Genomic DNA, 18,018 nt, shown 5'->3' on the forward strand with positions numbered 1-18,018 from the left:
CCCGGAAAAGACAGTACAGCATCTGCAATGGTGGGCATGGTTTATAAGCAAATATAACTACATTAAATTCACTTCTGCCACAACACGTTCATGCAGTTGGCATGTTGCCTTCCCACTGGCCCCGAAACAGAGTTCAACCACTGCAAAACAGTTTGTTTTGTGCTTGATCAGCACCTGCAGCAATGCTGCACGAATTCCAATTGACAGCTTGCGAGGTGGTTACCTCGCCCATGACCCAGTTCTGCATCAAGTTTTATCAGCTGTGCTGTCGGGATGACTGGACCCTGTATTCCGCAACTATTTTGCAATGCAACACAGGCTTAATGCCACAAACAGTGTCCCAACGTTGACCACAGCTGACTCTGAATGCACACCACGTCTCCAGCCAGCATCCTCCAACTAACTCATGTCTTGCACTGGGGGATGATGCACATGAAGGCATTAACCTGGCGGCACATGTAATGGCTCAGACACTTGATTGTGCAAGCCACTCCTGTCATGTCTGCACACTGAATCAGGCAACCCGGCAGAATATTTCTTTTCATGGGTATACCCGTTGCTGATGGTGGCTCAAATGGCTCTGAGCACCATGAGACTTAACATCTATGGTCATCAGTCCCCTAGAACTTAGAACTACTTAAACCTAACTAACCTAAGGACAACACATAACACCCAGCCATCACGAGGCAGAGAAAATCCCTGACCCCGCCGGGAATCGAACCCGGGAACCCGGGCGTGGGAAGCGAGAACGCTACCGCACGACCACGAGATGCGGGCTGCTGATGGTGGATACATCCCAAATTCCCATTTATGGTATGATGTCATCAATGACCACTCACACCACCATTTGTGCCCTCTACAATATTTTCATTTAAGGGTGCCTTCCTTCAAATTGCAAAACACAGGTAAGTAAGGGAATGTCTCACGCGCAACTATTTCACAAATTAAAAGGGTTGGTAAAGTGGTAGACAGCCATTAGTCATAGTATATATTCCAACTAGCTCAAATAAAAAAACAATGTTGTATCATGTGGGCACAGATACAGAGGGATCAGAGAGGGTCGTGGGGATGGAGGAAAAGGGGGTTAGTTCTACTTTCCTAAGTTAAACAGGTAAAAAGATTAGCAAGTCATATTTCTTCTTGTTCCATGACTGTTTCTTAGCCTTAGGAATGAAAGTGATCATATAATGAATTTAAACAAAAAGTTTACACAAATTAAAACTTGTTTGTTTATTAAACACATCATGCGTTAAATATCATTCAGAGCTTGAAAATTGAAAGCAATGGATAGAAGGGACATCGGATGACCTTTGCAAGGTGGGAAAACAGACAGGATGAGAACAGGTGATAAAGCAATACATCTGATGGATGATTATAAATGAGAAATGTAGTCTGCAGTAAATCTATTACAAGAGTAAATTTACAATTGTGTGAATTTGTCCATACCTGACTGCACACAGTACCAATATGTCCAAAAAAGCCGTGTGAAAAATGGGACCTTTTTTCAGGGGGTTATATCTCCGGTTCTACTGATCACAGAGAGAGGTGGTCAAGTGTTTTGGATAGCCTTTAGCCTAGCAGCCATCTGTACACATCGGAAGACTGGGGATACTGTAGCTACACTACAGTACAGCGTCAAAATTTAAACACTACACACTTCCTCCAGCCCAGGCAAATTGGGCAAATCAGTTTGTTCTTTTGCATTAGGTGTGGTCTAGAGTGGACCTTAGGCAGCTCATAAATGCACCACTTGCTCATGAGCAGTTCCTGAGAAAACTCCAAAAAACCATAATGTTTGGATGTAGTAAGTACCAATTGTGAGGATGGCCATCTCTATAATTTCTATTCATGTAGATCGCCAAAATTTTTAAAATATGTTCTCAAGATGATATTCTCGGGGAACTTGGAAACTTTTTCAATATCATTATCCATTACCGAGATCCAGAGGTTCAAAGTTACCATACTTATGCATGTAATATCCGGTCTGAAGTGTAAATGTAGTTTTAACTTACTTACTGAACCCATGGCGATGGTTCTAGGGACATCACAAGGGTTCTGAAGCCACCAAACTATTAAGTCAGCATCTTTTCCATCAATAAAACTTAATGAAATGCTGTCTGCATATAATGGGAACTCGATGCATATACAAATATGCTGAAAGTGGTACTGCAGTGGGAAAAAAGGACTAAGAAGGATCTTAACATTTCTGAAAAGAACTTAAAATTACTGCCAAAAAATATGTAATATTGAAATTCCAGTAAAATATTACAATAATCATTTTACTCTTTTAAGACACAAGTCACAAGTGCAGATTTTCAATGAGCTGCAAATGATGAGCATAGTGGCTGGAGAAAATGTAAAGCAAACAGTTTCATTTTAACCTTCTATTATGCATACTTATTTGTTGTTTATATTGGTTGAAGTATATAAATGTATCTACGTATATAAATAAAATACCAAAAACTTTACTAATCTGTAGAATTAGTTTATATTAAACAGCAAATCCTGCAATAGCAGAGAAAGCAGAGAAAGATGATAACTGCAGACAAATGCTCTTGTCAGAGCACAAAAAGTGCAAATATGTACCTCTTTAAAAGACTAACAGGAAAATGGGGAATCAGCTGCCTCATTTCTCATTCCACATTCCTCGCCAAAAATTTTAGCATGTGAACATATCTGCCCTTTTTTTGCACTGAAAAAGATAGCAGAGATGGTGACGGTGGAAGAGAGAGGAGACACTGCCAGTAGGAGAGAAACAGACATTAGGCAGTGATGATGGGAGAGAGAAAGTGGCATTTAAAAAAAGAGAGAGATGGATGAATGGATGAGGACAGTAACAGTGGGAGTCAGAACAGGTGAGTGGAGACCATAGAGGAGGGTGCATTTTGGACCAAAACTTTAAACAAGTGGGTATAGAGGAAAAAATAAGTTGGATGCCCCAGAATTTTTGATTTGTTGAGGTATGGTAGAGACAGTGGCAGTGGGAAAGAAAGACAGAAAGAGACTTGTAAGTGAGAGAGGAGATGGTGGCAGTGGGATATACTGTAAATCAATGGAAGTAAAAGAAGACAGTGAAAGAGAGACTTATCTAGGCAGTGGCACTGAGATGGAGATGCCGAGTAAGAAGGCTTAGGTACAATATGCTCTTCATAATCTTCTACACATACTACCAGAACTTTCATCTTCAGCCCTAATCCAAATGCACTCATTTTGAGACTTAACAACTTTCTTCCTAGCTCATTGTGTTACTATTAATTAATATATTGCTTCAGCCTTGTCATTTCATGATCCTATCATTCAAAGAAATCTACACCATCAGTTAAACACTATTTCTGAACCTTTGGACTACATTGCACTACACTATACATCTGCATTTCAGTGGTTTATATTTTGTGGTTCAGAAATAGTTACATCATAATCTTTTCTCAAAACTGAAAATAAACTTCAGTTTATTTCAGCATAGAATTTACACAACATAAGAGGGCAATAAAAAAATCTCTTTTTCCGTTTACTGGTGATCTACTGACTCGCAAATATTTGTAGAGACTAAACACAAGCTCCAGCTGCACAATATTTGACAATAGGTTTTCATAAAATATTGTACATTCAACAAGTTTCTGAAGAATATGTGGCACTTTAATTTCAGAAGCATATAATAATCGACAAACATACGAGTCTGCAACACAGAAACTGCAAATTCCTGGTGCCTAAAAGTTGCCGTTTAGTAATTTTACACTTCCATAGTTGTGCAACACCCTGCTGTCTTACAATAATCAGGAACACAACAATTTGAAGTTATTTACCTATCAGCAACACCTGCTTAACTCCTGACAATAATTTGGGTTGGAGAATAAGAAAGAATACACAGGAGAATGGGCTCAACAGGAAGTAGAAGGGCCCTGGTCAATGATTCCCAATCTGGGGTTGATTACTCTTGTGAGACAAAATGACATCTCCTGAGGGCTAACAACAACAACAACAAGATTAGTAGTAGTAGTAATAACAGTAATAATAGTAATAGTAGTAGTAGTAGTAGTAACAACAACAACAACAACAACAACAACAACAACAACAATGGCCACCTCTGGACATTTCCATGACTTGCAATCTTCAATTAGATGTATTCATCCCACTTGCAAACATTTTCTAACACAAATTATCCACTATTAATTTGATCAGTGTGTTGTATTTTCTCATTTCACAGAATTTCATTTGGCCACCTAGCAGCCACTCACCTCCACTTCATTTCCATTACAATCATAAATAAATGTAGATTTTCCGAGCATGTACTAGTGATAAAAAGCTATTGGCTTTCCAGTTTGATAGCAGTACTGAGACATTGTGATGTTTCAACAAGTCTCATACTGTAGAGCTCATTGAAATTTGTGGTATTGTGGGTAATCAAGTGCCTTAGATGCTTAGCAACAGTTTGCTAGTTAGATGGAGAGAGAGGAACTACCCCTACTCTTCTTCAATTCAGCCCCCAAGGCCGAGCCAAGCGCACTCTTTGTGTTCTTGTTGCTGACATGGATTACACAACTGCATAACATAAAATTTTGATAGTGAGGTAATTATAAATTTTGTTAGTAGTATGGTGTAGAAGTATGTAAAAGTGAGGAATACAGAGTTTGAACATCAGGTATGCAGTTGCCCCAGAAAACACTATTTTCTGAAATTTTACATTTGGCAGAGTTAAGAGATACTGGGTTGAAATTTTTATAATAAGTGTAATTTAATGTAAAACATAAAGTTGAAATTTTCAAGTTTTTAATGGCAATGTAAATTTTGGACTAAAAAGTTAGAAAAATAGATTATCCACTACTTATACATAAGCTAGAATAAAGAGATTACAGCACCATTTTAGGTATAGAAAATGATTGCAACACTCCAAATGTCAGAAAATTTGAATTGATTTAACATCATAAAGTAATGACAGAATGGACAGTTCTGACGATAAAGACCACCTAAAGTACCATTTTAAAAAAATCTTACCGGCTATGTTAAGATATAAAAATAAACTTAAAATGAAATCTTCCTTACACATTGATCTACAATAGCAAAAATTAGTGTTGATATAATCCCAACTGGCAAAGTTATTAGTAATTTAGTATTCCAAGAGAGCACTTTTAGAGCACTGAGCACATGCATGAGCATTTTAGAGATGGTAGTTCCATTTTGTGGTCTTCTCCTGATTGCATAGAGAATACATAAGCAACTCTGGAGCTGCCTCGTAGGTTTCATTGCTCAAAAACTTGTCAACAATGTATGTCTTTATCAGATACCAAGCCACTGCCGAGTTTCATGATGGAGTGCATTGTGCTGTTTATGGAACTGTTAGAAATTCACCTTTTTCATGAACTGCAAATAATTAAATGTGTCTATCATTTCGGTCTAGCATGGTTTGTGCATCAGGCTTGTCCTAAATGCATGTGATGAGCAGAGTATTGAAACCTACCACTTCTAAGCAAGCTAAACTGTACATTGAATTATTTGAACAATTTGTTGCTGAAAATGAATTTATAGAAAATGGAACTTCGAGGAGCAATTTCCTGTCATAACTTCCTCACGCCCTTCAAAATAGGGTGTAGGAATTTGTATTCCAGGCACAGCTAGCTAAAAAGTGGACAAGGAGACTGCAAGTAACATATTTAGGATTATAATATTACTTGAAAATACAGCTCTTCGGTTGCACAGGTAAAAATTTCCAACTTTACCTAGGTTTCAACTGCTCTAAGGTAGCCTTCATCAGAAGTAAAAAAATTTTACATTACATAGAGTAAATAGTTATGAAATGGTTTAGAGCAACAGTGCTCACGTTAAAGACAAAAATATATTTGTACATTATAAAATATTCCTAGGAATGAAACTTGGTTAAGATGCGCCGCTAAGGGTCGCATCTTAATCAAGTTTCATTCCTAGGAATATTTTATAATGTACAAATATATTTTTATCTTTAACATGAGCACTGTTGCTCTAAACCATTTCATAACTACTTACTCTACGTAATGTAAAAATTTTTTACTTCTGATGAAGGCTGCCTTAGAGCAGTTGAAACTTAGGTAAAGTTGGAAATTTTTACCTGTGCAACCGAAGAGCTGTATTTTCAAGTAATATTATAAATTTCGTCTATGGTTGCTGCATTATCGGCCATGTTCAAAATTGTATTTAGGTTTATTTTATGGTTGCTCATTTTAGTTATTTACAGGTACTGTGGGGTGTTTAAGCATCCATTACGAGAAACAATGCACCAAGTAAAATTAAAAATCCACTGCCCTAGATCACCTCAAAACTTTCACCAAGATGGAAACCCTGAGAACTTTCCATAAAAAATAATTGCATCTTAACTGCAGTCTGTTCTCCGAGCTACTGCAGTTCTCTCACTATTAATGTGTTACAGGTAGATTACATAAATCTCCATTCAGGAAGTGCTGGCACTTGCAGAGTAGGCTAGACTGAGTGGGACCACTTACCACACATCCACAATGTATCCTCAGAGGTGAGTGCAAATATGTCCGGTGCAATGGGACTAAGCAAGTTCAGTTCTAGAATAGTAATTTGCTGTAATGTACTGCTTGACTTGGGCTGTTCCATAACAACTTGGTGACCTACTTCTGTAGCTGTAAGAGCCAGTTTAAGCCTCTGGGCCTCTATATGTTGGGAGAGCTAAGAATGAATTTCTCCTCTAGCAATGTAGGACAGTGTGCAGAGATTTACATACATTCTATCCACGAGTTTCTTGCATTAGTGTTGTTAGTAACTCATATCTGTATTCCATGTAGTGTTAATGCACACCCCCGGGCATGTCTGCCCACATCTTGCAGGGATTCGTAAAGTACATTGCAGAGGACCGTGTAACTTTTTTGAAGTGCCCAGTAGTTGTTCCTTGTGATGTAGTGGGGTTGACAGAGTGGGAAATCACCTACTTTCTATTCGGTTTGCAGACTTACTAAGGAGGGAACTGTATAACTACGATATGGCGACCTACCGTCCCTTGCACTTCTACACTCCCTCCCTGCCCTCTTCACCCTGTTACATCCCTAAAAGACAATTTATCCAATAATACAGCTCTACTGCACTTAGACAAGGTACACACATTTAATATTTGTTCTCAACCAACTTCATTCGACAGTAAACAGTAATATTACACCATTGAAACACTGTTTTTAATAATCTGCGATTTTCCGTTACCTGCAATGCAGAAAATAATACTTCTAGAGAAAAAAATAAGTAGGACCTTTTCTGTGGGAAATTTAATGTGGTTTAATTTTGCACAGTGAAACATTTTTACTAGACACAGTGGTTTTTCAGTTATTCAAGAAAACTTAAAAAGTGACTTAATAAGTGTTCCCACACTCACGCCTTCTGGTGGGCATTTTTAGCATGCTGTTCATGATGCTCCCTCCTAACAGTGTACAAAGATTTGCAACAGCCCTCTTTTTGTCTGTTCAATCTTTTTTGATCTTCGTTGACTGAGCTAAAGGGGCCAAACAAATTTTGAATGTGTCTTACTGCGCGCTTCGGCAAACACTACACAAAATACAAAAACACATTGTTAGATCTATGAGAAATAAATTGTCTAATTGTGTCTTTTTGTTGGTTTAGTAAAGAAACTCTAGAAAAAAGTGGTGAGGTTTATTTGCTTGTATGTTAACAAAGTATTATTTATCATTCACCACTTTACAAATATGATTCTCTTTATTTAAAATTTTGATGGGTACCAAATTTTGTTGGTATTTTGGTCAATTTCCGATCCCATCCACAGGCAATTGTTTCAGAAAGATTGGCAACCACAGGCCTACATGAATGTGTATTATCAGCACAAGTAAATTCAATCCTTTGTGAACTAACGTAACGATGACAGCATATTCTCCTCTATAGACATTATGGGTTTATGGTATATTACACTTTCCTAAAGGGGTTTGCACAGTTATAAAATCATGGCCTAGAATCTAAGAATTAAAAACTGCTTGTCCAGAGAATAATCTACAGTTACAGATAAAGTGAATACACGAGTCTTACATTATGAATCTGACTTCAGAGCATATTTACGATCCAGCGAGTACAAAGCGAGTTAATGCAGCAAGAAATGATCTACCAATAATTCACACCAATGTGGAAGAAATGAACACATCTGCTGTAACAGGTAATGATCCTGCTGACAACTGACCATGAGAAATTTCTTGATCATGTTAATTTTTGGGGTGCGGGGGGGGGGGGGGGGGGGGGGGGGGATGGTTGAGTACTAGACAAAATAACCCCAGCAACCAGTACACCAAGAGATCTACCAACTTCAACTTTTACATCTGTTAAAATATTTTTCTTTAAGTACATGACAGAGCAATAGAGCCACAACAATCTACCATAAATTGACAAATGCATTAAACTATTTTGTATGTTTTAAAATAATATAAATTCACAAGAAGAAGTATCAAGTTGAAACTGCAAGAAACAGAGCGAGTGATTAAGATAGTTCGCACATGACCAATAAACACCCATAAAACAAGCACAATGATCACCTTATATTTGTGTTCCGCATCTGTATTCACTTCATGGTGTTGTTTCAATTCAGCTTCTAAAGCATCCAATTTAGACCTCAGCTCAGATACATCTCGCTGGTGAGCTTCATCCTTATCATGCAGCTGCAAAAATTAAAAAAGTAGGAATGAAAAAATATTTCTACATTTCCGTATAAAATTTTAGATAGCATCTTACTATAAAATAGGATTTAAAACAACAACAGAGTACAAAGATTATAGTAAATATGCTGATTCCTTATAAACACAAAACAAAAATTGGGAATGTCAAACCAACGGTACACACATTAACATCATGGACTGAATAGGACAAGTAGCACTCTGTACATGTATATTGTGAAGTATCAGGGCAGTGGGTGATACGGGGTGTGCAAGTGCGAGCAGGGGAGAGGGGAGGGAGAGTGTATACGCGGATAAGAAAAAAAAAAATCTCTGATTTTTCCCAGATTTCAAGGTTAAAAATGCACTTTCTCCTGGATGAAAATATACTTTCCCACGTTAAGTGACAGTATACTTTTCCTCGGAACTGTAAAACTTATAATCCTATGAATGGTTATGGTTTTATACACCGGCATAGAATTCCCCGGTTCTAAAAATATGGAACTCAATGAAAATAATAAAACATGTTATGGAAAGATCTTTGATGCGCAGCAACATGTACACTGCATATTTTCATGGTGTAGTCAGACAATAGCGTAAGTAGCACGTATACACACATAGGGAAAGTTAATCGTTTAAATTAATGTACATAGTTTTGCTACAAGAAAACTAAAGGTTTCACTTATAATATTGGTCTCAAAGATTAATAAGCTGCAAGAGAAGCTAAGCTTTCCACATACAATGTTGATCTTTTTTGATACTAAAATGTAGACTTTCACGGCCGGAAATATCATGTCCGTTGCGTCCGTGGTCGGTTGATGAATTCTGTGTCAATTCCCAACGTTTCATCTCCGACTGCGAGATACATCTTCAAGGGGCTCCGTAGCTCGATGGAAGTGGGGAGAGGGAGGAAGAGAGTAGAGGGGGGAAGAGAGTAGAGGGGGGAAGAGAGTAGAGGGGGGAAGAGAGTAGAGGGGGGAAGAGAGTAGAGGGGGGAAGAGAGTAGAGGGGGGAGAGGGGGAAAGAGGGGGGAGGAGGTGGGGAGAGGTGGGAAGAGGTGGGGAGAGGTGGGAAGAGGTGGGGAGAGGTGGGAAGAGGTGGGAAGAGGTGGGAAGAGGGGGGAGAGGTGGGAAGAGGGGGGAGAGGTGGGAAGAGGGGGGAGAGGTGGGAAGAGGGGGGAGAGGTGGGAAGAGGGGGGAGAGGTGGGAAGAGGGGGGAGAGGTGGGAAGAGGGGGGAGAGGTGGGAAGAGGGGGGAGAGGGGGGAGAGGTGGGAAGAGGGGGAGAGGTGGAGGAGAGATGGTGGGGTGTGGGGGCGAGGATGTGGGGGCGAGGGTGTGGGGGCATAGGGGGTGGGGGGAGAGGGGGCGGGGGGAGAGGGGGCGGGGTAGAGGGGGTGGGGGGGAGAGGGGGTGGGGGGAGAGGGGGCGGGGGGAGAGGGGGCGTGGGGGGAGAGGGGGCGGGGGGAGAGGGGGCGGGGGGAGAGGGGGCGCGGGGAGAGCGGGCGCGGGGGAGGGGGTGCGGGGTAGAGGGGGTGAGGGGGGAGGGGGTGCGGGGTAGAGGGGGTGGGGGAGAGGGGTGGGGGAGAGGGGGTGGGGGAGAGGGGGTGGGGGAGAGGGGGTGGGGGAGAGGGGGTGGGGGAGAGGGGGTGGGGGAGAGGCGGTGGGGGAGAGGCGGTGGGGGAGAGGCGGTGGGGGAGAGGCGGTGGGGGAGAGGCGGTGGGGGGAGAGGCGGTGGGGGGAGAGGCGGTGGGGGGAGAGGCGGTGGGGGGAGAGGCGGTGGGGGGAGAGGGGGTGGGGGAGAGGGGGTGGGGGAGAGGGGGTGGGGGAGAGGGGTGGGGGAGAGGGGGTGGGGGAGAGGGGGTGGGGGAGAGGGGGTGGGGGATAGGGGTGGGGGGGAGGGTGGGGGGGAGGGTGGGGGGGAGGGGTGGGGGAGAGGGGTGGGGGTAATGGGGTGGGGGTAAGGGAGTGGGGGTAATGGGGTGGGGGTAAGGGAGTGGGGGTAAGGGAGTGGGGGTAAGGGGGTGGGGGTAAGGGGGGAGTGGGGGTAAGGGGGGAGTGGGGGTAAGGGGGGAGTGGGGGTAAGGGGGGAGTGGGGGTAAGGGGGGAGTGGGGGTAAGGGGGGAGTGGGGGTAAGGGGGGAGTGGGGGTAAGGGGGGAGTGGGGGTAAGGGGGAAGTGGGGGTAAGGGGGGAGTGGGGGTAAGGGGGGAGTGGGGGTAAGGGGGGAGTGGGGGTAAGGGGGGAGTGGGGGTAAGGGGGGAGTGGGGGTAAGGGGGGAGTGGGGGTAAGGGGGGAGTGGGGGTAAGGGGGGAGTGGGGGTAAGGGGAGAGTGGGGGTAAGGGGGGAGTGGGGGTAAGGGGGGAGTGGGGGTAAGGGGGGAGTAGGGGTAAGGGGGGAGTGGGGGTAAGGGGGGAGTGGGGGTAAGGGGGGGTGGGGGTAAGGGGGGGTGGGGGTAAGGGGGGGTGGGGGTAAGAGGGGGGTGGGGGTAAGAGGGGGGTGGGGGTAAGGAGGGAGTGGGTAAGGAGGGAGTGGGTAAGGAGGGAGTGGGTAAGGAGGGAGTGGGTAAGGAGGGAGTGGGTAAGGAGGCAGGGGCTGCTGAGGAGGGAGGGGCTGCTGAGGAGGGTGGGAAGGAGGGAGGGGGGTAAGGGGGGAGGGAGGGGGGTAAGGAGGGAGGGAGTGGGGGTAAGGAGGGAGGGAGGGAAGGTGGGTAAGGAGGGAGGGAGGGAAGGTGGGTAAGGAGGGAGGGAGGGAAGGTGGGTAAGGAGGGAGGGAGGGAAGGTGGGTAAGGAGGGAGGGAGGGAAGGTGGGTAAGGAGGGACGGAGGGATGGTGGGTAAGGAGGGACGGAGGGTGGGTAGGGAGGGAGGGAGGGACGGAGGGTGGGTAGGGAGGGAGGGAGGGACGGAGGGTGGGTAGGGAGGGAGGGAGGGACGGAGGGTGGGTAGGGAGGGAGGGAGGGATGGAGGGAGGGAGGGAGGGAGGGGGTGTAAGGAGGGAGGGGGTGTAAGGAGGGAGGGGGTGTAAGGAGGGAGGGGGTGTAAGGAGGGAAGGGGGTGTAAGGAGGGAGGGGGGTGTAAGGAGGGAGAGGGTAAGGAGGGAGGGGATAAGGAGGCGATGGAGGTGGAGGGGAGGGAGGGGGAGTGTGTGAGAGGGGGAGGGACCATTTATTGCAGAATACTATACACGACTGTATACTGGTTGATCATGAAATACCTAAGGTTTATCATTCCCTTGTCTGTAATGTCTGCTTTTGAATGTGGAATCAGCTGCACATGAGCATGTTTGGCATCTTGCAATAATAAGACAAATAACTGGAAAACACCCCACACATCATGGAAAACTGGATTATGGATGATATGTGTTACAATAAATTATCTGTCAGACAGACGCTACAGTTGCCCCACTAGTCGTAATAGGTATTCAGAGAAATGTCTTACACATAGTGTGTTATAAACAAGGGACAATTCTCGAACCACACCACACAACTCTTTATGCAGCAATGAGGTGTACCAGGAGAATTTCATTACACAACTAGAACTGTCCAGATACTCAGTACAAGTTGGTTCTTCAATAGACCCTACGCAGACTTATTCGTAATGATGTGAAGTAAGTTATAAATCTGATACAAAAGTTCACTTGTAAGTTAATATCAAACATATCAGAATCATGTATGTAAAGCACATAGGTAATTCTTTGGGCTACTGTAGCCACGCATCATCAAACAAAGTGCAATTTACAAAACATACTTAGCATAAATTTCATTATTGCAATAAAGAGTTGTAGAATAAAACATCCTTGGGAGAACCAGGCAAAATTACACCATCTGATGAACAATAAATGTGAGATAGGCGAAATAGTGAAATACCACCAGACATTACAAATAACTGAACAATTTCAATTCCAAAAAGGCATGTGCTGACAAGTGTGAATACTTCTGAACCATTAGTTTAATAATTCATGATTGCAGAATCGATAAACTGGTGAAGTAGAACCTGTGGAAGCTTAGTTTGGGTTCCGGAGAAATGGAAGAAAGCATACGGCAATACAAACCTACAACTTATCTTTGAAGAACATTTATAGCATCTGAATCACTTATTTCTGACAGAGGGCAAATCGTGATTTATCAGTTATTCAGGAGATTGGAAAAACATTCCACATCACTTGTTTAATACTTCAATGACTATTTACTCTCTATTGCATGAAACAGTTCATTTTCTGGAGAGAGTGTAACTAATATTACATTGTTTAAAAATATTTGTGGTTGCTATGGTGATCGTTGTTGCCTAGCTTCTCCCCTTACAGCAATAAATCAGGAAGCAAATATACTGTAAGGGGTGATTTCATTTCAAATCATACAGGTCATGTCAACTCGTGGTCATGAATTTCTCTGGAAAACATATGTTAGACCTCTATATTGTAAGTGTTAAAAAATAAACTATTTTCATTTTATCTTAATTTCTGTAAACGGTATGGCCCTTTGAAAAATGTATATTTTGAAATTTAAGTAATAAACCAAAGGTACTGGAGACCTGGCAGATGTTCTGCATTAAAGCTCCCTATTAGTGAGTTGAAATTTAGTTGACACCTGCACACTTATGGGTTTCTGTTAACTAACAAATTTAAGATGAAAATTTTTCCACTTAAAAAAATTTTTTGCTAATTTTGAAAGCCACAGAATTTTATCTTTTCTGTCTTATTAGCAGATACTACTCATGTAATTATAAACACTATCTTCTCTGCTCCAGATATCTGTATTACGTAAATATTTATTACTAAAAATGTAAAAAATTGCAGTTATTACAAATTATTTATTCAAAAACCCCTTTCTGAAAACTTTTGAGAATTACACAAAATATTGTTTGGTTACTATGTTAGTACTCACTGAAAACACAGTGGGCAATATTTTTTTGTGTGCGTGTTAAAAATCCTTCAACATTCTGCATATTTCGCATCACTGAATTTCTAGTGTAAAATATGCATGTTGGCAACTGTTTCCAGTGCTCTTCTGTTTATAACAAATGAGTGAAACTTGCACATAAACCATTCTGCATCAAGTTTTGTGTTTGGTTTGAACTTTTTGTTGGATACAGTGTCAGTGAGGTGTGTGGACTATGAGAAACACACAAGAAGGTGGTGTTTAAGGAAAGTGAAAAACACTCCACAGTTGTTGCAAATCTGTCAGAGGTATTGTAGAAATATCTTGGTCTTCAGGTAACAGTATTAGCACCACATTCACTGTGCAGAAATTGCTACACTCACTGCAAGAAGAAATTTAGTGACAACCCACCTGAATGATCAGCATCAGCCAAATGTGAAACTGAAGAACACAGTGCAGATGTTTATATTCCCAGGTTTGAAGTTCTTGATACTTTGAGTGTTAGCATTTCCACTGTAGCTCCTACGGTATCCAGTCTTACACTTCCAGGAAAGGTAAGAAGTACAAGAAGAAAACAGTTTGTTGTTGTTGTGGTCTTCAGTCCTGAGACTGGTTTGATGCAGCTCTCCATGCTACTCTATCCTGTGCAAGCTTCTTCATCTCCCAGTACCTACTGCAACCTACATCCTTTTGAATCTGCTTCGTGTATTCATCTCTTGGTCTCCCTCTACGGTTTTTACCCTCCACGCTGCCCTCCAATACTAAATTGGTGATCGCTTGATGCCTCAGAACATGTCCTACCAACCAATCCCTTCTTCTAGTCAAGTTTTGCCACAAATTTCTCTTCTCCCCAATCGTATTCAATACCTCCTCATTAGTTACGTGATCTACCCATCTAATCTTCAGCATTCTTCTGTAGCACCACATTTCAAAAGCTTCTATTCTCTTCTTGTCCAAACTATTTATCGTCCATGTTTCACTTCCATACATGGCTACACTCCATACAAATACTTTCAGAAACGACTTCCTGGACACTTAAATCTATACTCGATGTTAACAAATTTCTCTTCTTAAGAAACGCTTTCCTTGCCATTGCCAGTCTACATTTTATATCCTCTCTACTTTGACCATCATCAGTTATTTTGCTCCCCAAATAGCAAAACTCCTTTACTACTTTAAGTGCCTCGTTTCCTAATCTAATTCCCTCAGCATTACCCGACTTAATTCGACTACATTCCATTAACCTCATTTTGCTTCTGTTGATGTTCATCTTATATCCTCCCTTCAAGACACTATCCATTCCGTTCAACTGCTCTTCCAAGTCCTTTGCTGTCTCTGACAGAATTACAATGTCATCGGCAAACCTCAAAGTTTTTATGACTTCTCCATGGATTTTAATACCTACTCCGAATTTTGCTTTTGTTTCCTTTACTGCTTGCTCAATATAAAGATTGAATAACATCAGGGATAGGCTACAACCCTGTCTCACTCCCTTCCCAACCACTGCTTCCCTTTCATGTCCCTCGACTCTTATAACTGCCATCTGGTTTCTGTACAAATTGTAAATAGCCTTTTGCTCCCCGTATTTTACCCCTGCCACCTTCAGAATTTGAAAGAGAGTATTCCAGTCAAGAAAACAGTATGTAAAATAAAAGTGGAACAAATTGGAACAAGTTTTACACAAGCAGCATCTTCAAAACTTTGTGATGTGTGTAATGTAGATGGACTTTGTGCAGAACCTGAAGACAGTGACATGCGCACGAAATGTTATGTGTAGTTTCAAAACCTAAATACTGCTGTCTCAGCAGCCACCTATGCTGAGAAGGTACAGTTGCTGACACTTAAACCAGATAGCTACTCTAAGCAGCAAATATACAGGGGGGTCGGAAATTCCAGTTACAAACTTCTAGGACATGTAGAGTGTAGTGAGTACAGAACATTTCGAATAGGAACCCATGTCCAGAAACTTATCATTTCCACTCTATGACAGTTTCAATGCAGACGATTATCTCATCCTCACCCACATGAGGAATGTACTTAAGCACAACCCAGTACAATTGTTGAAATCCATTTGAAAAGAATACTGACTTGTTCCGTTATTACTTACGCATTTGCATTGCAACTTACACCTTATGGTTTCCATTAATCAACAACAACAAGAACCCAGCATCTACGGCACCACGTGCAACATACCGATGCCTTACAACAGCGGCTCGATGTGGCGACCACTAATGTTGTTACAGAAATTGTACCTCCGAAGCATGTTCTGGTACACTCTCTCCATCGCACCTGGTGTCTCATCAATGTCTTGTGCAGCAGCTAGAACTCGTGCCAGCAGATCTTCCCCTGTCTCTACAGGTGTCTCATAAATAAGACTCTTCATATGACCCCACAAGAAGTAGTCCATAGGGGTTAAATCCGGCGATCGTGGCGGCCACGTGGTTGGACCACCAAGGCCTATCCATCTTTCACCATACCGTCTGTTGAGATGTCTCTGGACAGCCAGTGAAAAGTGAGGTGGTGCTCCATCATGCTGAAACCACATTTCCTGATGGACATTCAATGGCACAGGTTCCAATAACAGGTCCAGTACATGTTGTAGACGGACTAAGTACACGGGACCTGTGAGCTTGGATGGAAGAAGGTATGGTCCAATCACATGACCGTCCAGAATACCTGCCCGAATGTTAATTCCAAACCTGTTTTGAAATCCCTGAACATGCATGGCATGAGGGTTTTTGTCCGCCCAGATATGGCTATTTCAAACATTCAGAACACAATCCCTTGTGAACCTACATTCGTCTGCGAAGAGAACTCAATGTGGAAACAGTGGCGCGTCGATGCAACGGTGCAGGAACCATGTGCAGAAGGCAACGCATTGTGGAAAGTCTGCTGGACCCACAGCGTGTACCCTTTGTAAGTGGTATGGATGTAATTGTTGCTCATGCAGGACGTCCAAGACAATACTGTGTCTAACAGCCATTGCATGCGCAATTGTTCACGAACTCATTAATGGACTATCTTCAAAGCGACGCAGTACACCATCTTCAAATTTGGGAGTGCAGCGTCACCGTGGAGCACCACAGCCCTGCCTCCTCATGGGGAAGGTACCCATTTCTAGTAGATGTTGTGTAACTTGGGCAAACAGTTTGTGCGATGGAGTGTGACGGTGTGGAAAACATTCGTGATACAGCTGACAAGCAGCTCTTCCGTTACCTCCAGCTTCGCCATACAAAAGGAGCATGTCTGTGTATTCCGCAAAACGTTTACTGCACCATGCTTCCTCTATTGGTGTTGCACAGGTATTGACTCGGTCTCACAGCAAAGCAGACAATAAATGACATCTGGGGATCATTTGACATAGTACACGTCATCGTGTCTACCCTGTTGCACACCAGGACAGGGAACTCTGAGACGTTTCTCTTGCCCTAAGCAGACATTGACAAGGTACACATCTGAATTGAAACTGTTGTAGAACAGAAATGATATGATTCCAGACATGGGTTCCTATTCAAAATGATCTGTTTTCACTACCCTCCATAATGGGAATTTCCGACCACCCTGTAGAAATAAATCCCCGCTTCCTCACATTATTTGATTTCGAAAGCTCATAAAATAAAGAACGAGGATGGTATTTGGGTTTATCCAGAATTGTACTGTGGGCATCTGCTACCAGATGATGTGCTTACTGTTGATCTGTAATATTACCTGAGTGATGACAAAGACAGCAGCAGGCAAAGTCCTAACCAGGCTGACCTTACTTGGCAAAAAAAGTTGAAAGGGTAAAAATACGTATGACAAGATCAGCAAGAGAAGCATATCTCCTAATGAAAAAGGAGAGCCTGACTTTAAAATCTGGTATCACAAAATCCTACTCCTTATGACAAAAATGGGTAAAATGCCAGCCAGTGAAGGGAGTATGCACATGTATTTACTGCACTAATTTGAAACTTGTTTGTTTCACCATAAGCAGAGTCACAGTAAAGATGTACACAAATGTGGACCTGGTGCTTTTGTGTATATCTCAAGAGATGCAAGATAAATGTTGGTTGCAGGAGTGTGCAATGTGTTCTGGTGCTGAAGTGATGGCTGCTGAAGCATTACACCTTCAGGACATTGACAGTGACATAACATATGCATTACAGGAGGGAGGAGAGTTGGTGGAGAAGACAGTAGAGCCAGAGAAGTTTCTTATAGAGGTTAGACATTGGTCACGAAAGGAATAGCTCGTCATCATATCCAAATGAGTCAGAGATAGGCCACAGAAGAAGTAAAATAAGCCACATCCCAGAAAACTGATACATTAGTTCTTCATTCTGACTTTGCTGAGAACAGATCTGTTGCTTTGCAGAACAAAATTCAAAGTTAGCATTGGCACACATTACAGGTATCAATATTCACTTCCTTGGAACATCACACTGTTTTGCTATTGGCAGAGATGATCTCATTCATGACGGTGCACATGCATGCTACGCTGTCAGCAAGATAATTGATGACATAGCATCTAGAGCC

At 42.5% G+C, this 18,018-nt stretch overlaps 1 protein-coding gene across 2 annotated transcripts in view; it reads right to left on the minus strand.

Annotated features, from left to right (window-relative positions):
• LOC124608747 (protein phosphatase 1 regulatory subunit 21) overlaps positions 1 to 18,018 on the minus strand; it is a 201,304-nt gene that overhangs the window by 128,551 nt on the left and 54,735 nt on the right. For both annotated transcript variants that reach the window (XM_047140013.1, XM_047140012.1), the window contains exon 4: positions 8,517 to 8,639. In XM_047140013.1, the coding sequence (XP_046995969.1) occupies positions 8,517 to 8,639 (123 nt within the window). The remainder of the gene's footprint in view (positions 1 to 8,516; positions 8,640 to 18,018) is intronic.

This window comes from Schistocerca americana, chromosome 1 (assembly GCF_021461395.2).
Source record: "Schistocerca americana isolate TAMUIC-IGC-003095 chromosome 1, iqSchAmer2.1, whole genome shotgun sequence".
NCBI lineage: Eukaryota > Metazoa > Arthropoda > Insecta > Orthoptera > Acrididae > Schistocerca > Schistocerca americana.